The 9341-nt window shown below is 40.9% G+C and overlaps 1 protein-coding gene across 2 annotated transcripts; it reads right to left on the bottom strand.

The window, feature by feature from the left end:
• Positions 1-585: 585 nt before the first annotated feature.
• On the bottom strand, positions 586-6845 carry LOC133540836 (regulator of G-protein signaling 21-like). Of its 2 annotated transcripts, none has more exons than XM_061883793.1 (5): positions 6644-6829; positions 4589-4675; positions 4466-4521; positions 4226-4392; positions 586-1036 (listed from the first exon to the last, which is right to left on the bottom strand). In XM_061883793.1, the coding sequence occupies exons 1-5, from the start codon at positions 6721-6723 to the stop codon at positions 851-853; spliced, it is 576 nt and encodes a 191-aa protein (XP_061739777.1). In that variant the 5' UTR covers positions 6724-6829; the 3' UTR covers positions 586-850. The 2 variants fall into 2 exon arrangements, with proteins under 2 accessions (XP_061739777.1, XP_061739778.1); XM_061883794.1 differs by lacking the exon at positions 586-1036 and adding an exon at positions 3688-3999 and having other exon boundaries at positions 6644-6845.
• Positions 6846-9341: the final 2496 nt, after the last annotated feature.

Below are 9341 nucleotides of genomic sequence, written 5' to 3'. Positions count from 1 at the left end.
ATTGTATTTAAAATTTTTTCCTGTTTTTCTCCTCTTTTAAACCGTTCAATTTAAAAAAGATTCGAATTCGCTAATTTTTCTCTTCTTTTTTTGGTTGTATTTTGAATTATAAAGAATCGAAATTGAAGATAAACTATGTTTCAAAATTTAATTTTCATTTTTTTTATTTTTTTCTTCTCTTTTAAACTGTTCAATTGTTTTTTTTTCTCATCATTTATTCTATACAAAAAAAAACCTTCCGTAAAAGGGAAAAAAAAAATGTACGACGGAATGACGGACAGAAATACCCATTTTATATATATATATATATATATATATATATATATATATATATATATATATATATATATATATATATATATATATATATATACATATATATTTATTTATTAAAGGTAAATTGAGCAAATTGGCTATTTCTGGCAATTTATTTAAGTGTGTATCAAACTGGTAGCCCTTCGGATTAATCAGTACCCAAGAAGTAGCTCTTGGTTTCAAAAAGGTTGGTGACCCCTGATGTAAACAAACTAGGGTGAGTTCAAGGACCGCCAAAAAAAGTAGGACAAAACGGCGCTCACCAAATACTCAAATCAGTGAAACATGTTTAATAAAAACAGTGTGCTTTATAGCAAGTAGGAAGGTTCGTGTCATGTTTGTCCTCCTACAGAAACCAAAATAAAACAAAAAATATGTTTTATATATTTTTTCCCCCTCATTTTTTCCATTTTTCATACATTTTTGAAAAAGCTCCAGAGAGCCACTAGGGCGGCGCTAAAGAGCTGCATGCGGCTTTAAAACCGCTGGTTGCCGACCCTCGCTTTAAATTGATCAGTTTATAAAATAAATTCAACTAAATGTACCACAGAGTCCTGGATTTGTGCTTCAGTCTCAGGTAAGCACTGGACTGTAGAAACCTTGGACGAGAGTCTCTTTCCATTAGGAGGTAAACATGTTTCTGGGCCTCATCGAAGCATGTTAGACTTGGTTTGTCCAAGGATTCCTTGATCTCCTCTCTAATGCCATGGTCAACATTGATCTGTGCAGGAAATGGGAGTCAATTTATTTCTAATGATGACAAAGTACTGTGGCAACACTGCATAAACAAGCATCAAAAGAGTCCACATTTGCATAAATGATTGCAATGGACGCTGTAGAAGAGAGGAATAACGTCGTAAAAAACCCTGTTTCCATATGAGTTGGGAAATTGTGTTTGAGGTAAATATAAACGGGATACAATGATTTGCAAATAATTTTCAACCCATATTCAGTTGAATATGCTATAAAGACAAGATATTTGATGTTCGAACTCATAAACTGCCAAAGTAGTTGGGAAAGGGCATGTTCACCACTGTGTTACATCAACTTTTCAATAAACGTTTGGGAACTGAGGAAACTAATTGTTTTATGTAGAGCTTCAGTTGTTCAACAGCTGTCGTATTTTACGCTTCATAATGCGCCACACATTTTCCATGGGAGACAGGTCTGGACTGCAGGTGGGCCAGGAAAGTCCCCGCACTCTTTTTTTACGAAGCCACGCTGTTGTGCTGAATGTGGCTTGGCATTGTCTAACTGAAATAAGCAGGGGTGTCCATGAAAAAGACGGCAGCACATGTTGTTCCAAAACCTGTATGTACCTTTCAGCATTAATGGTGCCTTCACAGATGTGTAAGTTACCCATGCCTTGGGCACTAATGCACCCCCATACCATCACAGATGCTGGCTTTTCAACTTTGCGTCGATAACAGTCTGGATGGTTCGCTTCTCCTTTGGTCTGCATGACACAATGTCAAATAGTTCCAAAAATAATTTAAAATGTGGACTCGTCAGACCACAGAACACTTTTCCACTTTGCATCAGTCCATCTTAGATGATCTCGGGCCCAGAGAAGCCGGCGGCGTTTTTGGATGTTGTTGATAAATGGCTTTCGCTTTGCATAGTAGAGCTTTAACTTGCACTTACAGATGTAGCGACCAACTGTATTTAGTGACAGTGGTTTTCTAAACTGTTCTTGAGCCCATGTGGTGATATCCTTTAGAGGTTGATTGTCGGTTTTTGATACAGTGCCGTCTGAGGGATCGAAGGTCACGGTCATTCAATGTTGGTTTCCGGCCATGCCGCTTACGTGGAGTGATTACTCCAGATTCTCTGAACCTTTTGATGATATTATGGACCGTAGATGTTGAAATCCCTAAATTTCTTGCAATTGCACTTTGAGAAACATTGTTCTTAAACTGTTTGACTATTTGCTCACGCAGTTGTGGACAAAGGGGTGTACCTCGCCCCATCCTTTCTTGTGAAAGACTGAGCATTTTTTGGGAAGCTGTTTTTATACCCAATCATGGCACCCACCTGTTCCCAATTAGCCTGCACACCTGTGGGATGTTCCAAATAAGTGTTCGATGAGCATTCCTCAACTTTATCAGTTTTTATTGCCACCTTTCCCAACTTCTTTGTCACGTGTTGCAGCCATGAAATTCTAAGTTAATTATTATTTGCAAAGAAAATAATAAAGTTTATGAGTTTGAACATGAAAAATGTTGTCTTTGTAGCATATTCAACTGAATATGGGTTGAAAATGATTTGCAAATCATTGTATTCTGTTTATATTTACATCTAACACAATTTCCCAACTCATATGGAAATGAGGTTTGTAACATAATATTGTGAAAGTCAAGTCCACAGTGGAACTAACATAATATTATGCTAGACCCACTCGACGTCCATTGCGTCCGGTCTCCCATCACATCTGCGATCCTCTCCTAGGTTTCTCATAGTCATTCACATTGACGTCCCACTGGGTTGTGAGTTTTTCCTTGCCCTTATGTGGGCTCTCAACCGAGGATGTCGTCGTGGCTTGTGCAGCCCTTTGAGACACTTGTGATTTAGGGCTATATTAATAAACATTGATTGATTGATAGTTGAATCAGGTTTGTCCGAATCCAATTGTCCAATTTTGGACTATTTGAAGACATCCCTAGCTTTCTCTTTTAATTTTCAATTAATTTTGTTTGGCATTGTTAAATGCTAGAGTATCATATCAATCCATCTTCTTCCGCTTATCCGAGGTCGGGTCGCGGGGGCAGCAGCCTAAGCAGAGAAGCCCAGACTTTCCTTTCCCCAGGCACTTTGTCCAGCTCTTCCCGGGGGATCCCGAGGCGTTCCCAGGCCAGCCGGGAGACATAGTCTTCCCAACGTGTCCTGGGTCTTCCCCATGAACTCCTACCGGCCGGACGTGCCCGAAACCAGATGCCCGAACCACCTCATCTGGCTCCTCTCCATGTGGAGGAGCAGCGGCTTTACTTTGAGCTCCCCCCGGAGGGCAGAGCTTCTCACCCTATCTCTAAGAAAGAGCCCCGCCCCCGGGTGGGGGAAACTCATTTCGGCCGCTTGTACCCGTGATCTTATCCTTTCTGTCATAACCCAAAGCTCATGACCAAGGTGAGGATGGGAATGTAGATTGACTGGTAAATTGAGAGCTTTGCCTTCCGGCTCAGCTCCTTCTTCACCACAACGGATCGATACATTGTCCGCATTACTGAAGACGCCGCACCGATCCGCCTGTCGATCTCACGATCCACTCTTCTTCTTTGTGAACAAGACTCCGAGGTACTTGAACTCCTCCACTTGGGGCAGGATCTCCTCCCCAACCCGTAGATGGCACTCCACCCTTTTCTAGAGTATCAGATTTAATTAAAAATACTAAAGGGTTACTAACGAACAAAATCTTTTGCCTGGCTCCTTAGCATCAATGATGGGCTGATTAATTATTAGCTTAACAGTGAGGAATTATTTCTATCTCGTTCTGTAAACCAGCTTTCCACATTTGTGTCAGGCTTTCCCTGACAGTTTCTTTGTGTTTTAGTTTTTTTCCTCTGCATTTGTCTTGGTTTCCTTTGTGTGTGTAGTATTTCCTGTTTTTAGTTCCTGTCAGCGCTCTTATTTTGTCTGTTTCCCTGTGCGCTGTTTCTCCTCTGCCTTTTCTTCTAAATAGGAATCGGGCTGATGGACACCAGGTGTGGTCAGGTGGAAACAGCGCCCAGGGGAGAAACACAGGAAACAGCCAAAATAAGAGCGCTGACAGGAAATACTACACACAGAGGAAACAACTAAAACACAAACAAACTTGTCAGGGGCAAGCCTGACGATTCGCAGTCTGGACTCGAAGGTTTGTGGGTCTCCTCTCTTGCTATGACTGACTACTTTTGAATCCGACCACCACACTTACCTCTTTGCGGGCCGTCGGTCGGATGAACTCCTGGTAGATCTCCCTGACTTTCCTCTGCAGGTCAGCTGATGAGGCAGTTGCCCTGAAGTCCTCACAGGCCAGCCAGAAGTCAATGTTTTCATCACTGAACTCAGACTGTAGATATGAATGGAAGGCTGCTAAATACACTGCAAGGAAGAAAAAAAAATGAATCAATATTTATAGATGCTGTACATAAACAAATAAATGTTTGTACTGTACCTTTATCTCGGAGCAAATTTTCAAGCGTCGGCTGAAACTTATGATCGGACTGCGAGCTATGGCGAAGAGTAGGTTTAAATAATTATTCACTTAAAGTACATGGGTCAGCTGTACTTACAGTACCTTTTTTTGGCAGGGTATTTTTCACGACTCATCTTGAGGTACTGGGTGTACTTCTTACGCCATTTATGTTTCGGAACCACATCAGTCCTACGAAGAAAATTACATTTAAAAGGGATTTAAAGAACATCATGTCATGGCTGTCCTGAGTTCATTGAAGTTTGGTTCTTTTATGAATTTATTATGGGTCTACTGAAAATGCTGGGTCAAAAGTATACATACAGGATTGTTACTATCAATCAATCAATCAATCAATCAATGTTTACTTATATAGCCCTAAATCACTAGTGTCTCAAAGGGCTGCACAAACCACTACGACATCCTCGGTAGGCCCACATAAGGGCAAGGAAAACTCACACCCAGTGGGACGTCGGTGACAATGATGACTATGAGAACATGATACTGTGATACTGATGATACTGATGACTATGAGAACATATGAGAACATGATACTGTAAAAGATCAATCCATAATGGATCCAACACAGTCGCGAGAGTCCAGTCCAAAGCGGATCCAACACAGCAGCGAGAGTCCTGTTCACAGCGGAGCCAGCAGGAAACCATCCCAAGCGGAGGCTGATCAGCAGCGCCAGTAAGATAAGAGTTAAACCAAGACAGGGCTAAGTCTGACATACCAATTCGTGTTTTGATACGTTCTAATAAAATATTATGATCGACAGTATCGAAAGCAGCACTAAGATCGAGGAGCAGCAACATAGATGACGCATCAGAATCCATCGTTAGCAATAGATCATTAGTCATTTTTGCGAGGGCTGTCTCCGTCGAGTGATTTGCCCTGAAACCGGATTGAAAGGGTTCACACAGATTGTTAGACGCTAAGTGTTCATTTAACTGCTCCGCAACAATTTTTTCGAGGATTTTTGAAATAAAGGGAAGGTGAGACACCGGTCGGTAGTTTACCATGAGGTCAGGATCGAGGTTAGGTCGTTTAAGAAGAGGATGAATAACCGCTTTTTTGAATGCTAGGGGAACAGTGCCCGAGGAAAGTGATAAGTTTATAATATTTAGCACTGATGGACCTAATAATACAAAGAGCTCCTTGATACTATTTGCTTACATGTCCCTTGGTTAGTTTTACTACAAAAAGGTGCTTTTGGTAGCCATTCACCAGCTTCTGGCAAGCTTCTGGTTAAATTTTAGACCACTCCCCTAAACAAAATTGGTAAAGTTCAGCAAAATTGGTTGGTTTTCGGACATGGACTTGTTTCTTCATCATTGTCCACATGTTCTCAATGGGGTTTAAGTCAGGACTTTGGGAAGGGCATTTCCCAGAGGATGATTTATTTTCCAGAAATAAGTCATGGTGATGTGGGATTTTGTTCTCCCGGGATGCAAAGGAAGAATCCGGACAGGACTTGCAGGTAAGGACTTGATTTAATGGTAATAATAATACAGAAATAAATGATAAATGGGTTGTACTTGTATAACGCTTTTTTACCTTCAAGGTACTCAAAGCGCTTTGACAATACTTCCACATTTACACATTCACACACTGATGGAGGGAGCTGCCATGCAAGGCGCTAACCAGCACCCATCAGGAGCAAGGGTGAAGTGTCTTGCTCAGGACACAACGGACGTGACGAGGTTGGTACTAGGTGGGGATTGAACCAGGTGAACAGGTGCAAAACAGAAAATAAATCGACTGGATAATGTGCCAAGCGCACCGGTAGCTAAGGCAAAACTTAGCACAGCCTAAGATAGCTAGCAGGGGGCTAGGAGACCCTTTTTGTTTTTGCTAGCTTCCGTGCTAAGCTTTTTTTTTCTTTTTTCTAGCTCCTATGCTAGCTCCCTTATTTTGTTATCCGCCCACGTGCGCGTTTTTTGTTGTACCCCTTTGGTTTGTTCTTGTTATAGTATTTTTATTACATCATGTTTTCTCACTCCTTGCCTGCCTCCATCTCTGCATCTAACACAAAAAAAATGATTGGAAGCTCAACACACCCAAGACAGTATGTAAGTAAACTTTTGACCACGACTGTATATTCATGAGTAATGTCATTTTCTTTAATGCTCAAAATGATTATATCCGCTGTCTTACCTTCTTGACTGCTTCAAATGTCCCAATAGATCCTTTATCTGTAAGAGATCAATCTTGAGGACTTTTGAAGGTCTTAACATCCTCAGTGTAGGGTCAAGAGTCCCCCCTGTTTGGCCGTGTCTCCAAACTGAACAACTGCTATGCTTGCCTTTAGACCTACGGGAATGTTATTGCAACCGTAGGAAGGTGAGACCACGGTGACGCCAAGGGCGTGCTGACACAGGTTTACACATGCCTTTTGGATAAGCAACTGTCTACTGCTTGACATATTGGAGTTGTCACACACCTGTAGAATTCCAGTGTGATGTAAGTCAGTTTTTGATTTTCTTGTTCAGGTACTATAGTAGTATACTCATAGACGCACACATGTATACATAACATATAGAGACCTAAGTGACACTGAATGACGGAACGAGATAACAATGGTTGAAAGGGGTCTGGAAGTTAGACAATGATCCCTAGAAAAAAACATATGGAATAAAAGTACTTGGAGAATGGTCATTCAGTTGTTTAAGTCAATCAATCTATCGAAAAGGTCAACCAAAGAACAAGATTCCTCTACAGAATCTCCTCTCTGGTCAACAAAAGCACCTTGAGGATTCTAGTGGGAACTCTCATTCAACCCTTCTTCGATTACGCTTGCACCTCCTGGTACCCCAGCACCTCCAAAACCCTCAAATCTAGACTCCAAACATCCCAGAATAAGCTAATCCGGTTACTTTTAGACCTCCACCCCAGATCACACCTCAATCCAACCCACTTCTCCAAAGTGGGCTGGCTCAGGGTGGAGGACAGAGTAAAACAACTTGCACTGAGCCTGGTCTATAAAATCCGCTACACCTCCTTGATACCGAAGTACATGTCAAATTACTTCCTTAACGTAAATGACCGCCATAACCACAACACCAGGGGGAGCTCCACAAACCACGTTAAACCCAGATTTCGATCTAACAAAGGTCTTAACTCATTCTCTTTCTATGCCACATCAATGTGGAATGCACTCCCAACAGGTATAAAAGTAAGTGCATCTCTATATTCCTTCAAAACCGCTCTAAAACAACACCTCCAGGCAACTTCAACACTTTACTAATACCCTCCTCCATTCACATCCCATCTCCCCGGATTATAAACAACTCTAATGTACTTCTAATGTATATACTTGTTCTTATGCTATGTGAACTCACTATGTTCTCTGCTGGCCGTACATATCCTACTAAATAAGACCTACACTGTTTCAATGTCCACATTTCTCTGTTGATGACTGAAGTGCTGATATCAACCAAAGCTCCTCATCCCACCCCCCGGATTGTAAATAATGTAAATAATTCAATGTACATACTATGATGATTAACTTGTGTGATGACTGTATTATGTTGATAGTTTATATTTGTACCATGAATTGATTAACGTGGACCCCGACTTAAACAAGTTGAAAAACTTATTCGGGTGTTACCATTTAGTGGTCAATTGTACGGAATATGTACTGTACTGTGCAATCTAGTAATAAAAGTATCAATCAATCAATCAATGGTATATACACACATATATACATAACATATATGAGACTTAAGTGACACTGAATGACGGAACGAGATAACAATGGTTGAAAGGGGTCTGGAAGTTAGACAATGATCCCTAGAAAAAACATATGGAATAAAAGTACTTGGAGGATGGTCATTCAGTTGTTTAAGTCAATCAATCAATCAATGATATATACACACATATATACATAACATATATGAGACCTAAGTGACACTGGATGACGGAACGAGATAACAATGGTTGAAAGCGGTCTGGATGTTAGACAATGATCCCTAGAAAAAACATATGGAATAAAAGTACTTGGAGGATGGTCATTCAGTTGTTTAAGTCAATCAATCAATGGTATATACACACATATATACACAACATATATGAGACCTAAGTGACACTGAATGACAGAATGAGATAACAATGGTTGAAAGGGGTCTGGATGTTAGACAATGATCCCTAGAAAAAACATATGGAATAAAAGTACTTGGAGGATGGTCATTCAGTTGTTTAAGTCAATCAATCAATGGTATATACACACATGTATATATGAAAACTGGGAAATACAAACAGAGAACTATACTTGGCATGAAAGCACAAAAATGTAAAAACAAAAACAATTAGCATGTGAGCTAAGAAAAGGCAGGTGGCTTAGCATATGAGCTAGCGAGAATAAACGTAGAAAAGTAGCAGTCGTCACCTGTTGCAGGAGAGCTAATTATGGACCCAGGCCGAGTAAACAGAAGAGTCTGGCTTAAATAGGAGGGTGATAATAAGTAGCAGGTGTGCGGGGCGAGACTAGCAGGTGGACTGATGAGTGACCATGGTGACAAAGCAAACAGGAAATAAGGAGTCAGATGGAGAGATATACAAAATGGAATAAAAAATAATATGTGTAGATCCGAGCAGCGGATCGCAACAATACATATATTTATATACACATACACACATATACTGCGAAGAGGTGGGGACTTGTCCAGGGTGTACCCCGCCTTCCGCCCGATTGTAGCTGAGATAGGCGCCAGCGCCCCCCGCGACTCCAAAAGGGAATAAGCGGTAGAAAATGGATGGATGGATACACACATATATATACATCCATATATACATACATACATATATATATAAGCCCTGCGATGAGGTGGCGACTTGTCCAGGGGTGTACACCGCC

This window comes from Nerophis ophidion, linkage group LG22, assembly GCF_033978795.1.
Source record: "Nerophis ophidion isolate RoL-2023_Sa linkage group LG22, RoL_Noph_v1.0, whole genome shotgun sequence".
NCBI lineage: Eukaryota > Metazoa > Chordata > Actinopteri > Syngnathiformes > Syngnathidae > Nerophis > Nerophis ophidion.
The sequence above is the reverse complement of the archived record's forward strand: the minus strand, read 5'-3'. Positions and strand labels throughout refer to the sequence as shown.

Excerpts from the sequence above, each read along its gene's own strand:
- LOC133540836 (XM_061883793.1), bottom strand. The coding sequence starts at position 6,723 with ATGTTAAGACCTTCAAAAGTCCTCAAGATTGATCTCTTACAGATAAAG. Across the intron at positions 4,522-4,588 it reads AAATACCCTGCCAAAAAAAG|CTCGCAGTCCGATCATAAGT; the intron begins GTACTGTAAGTA and ends TCTTCGCCATAG. Across the intron at positions 1,037-4,225 it reads GACCGACGGCCCGCAAAGAG|ATCAATGTTGACCATGGCAT; the intron begins GTAAGTGTGGTG and ends TTTCCTGCACAG.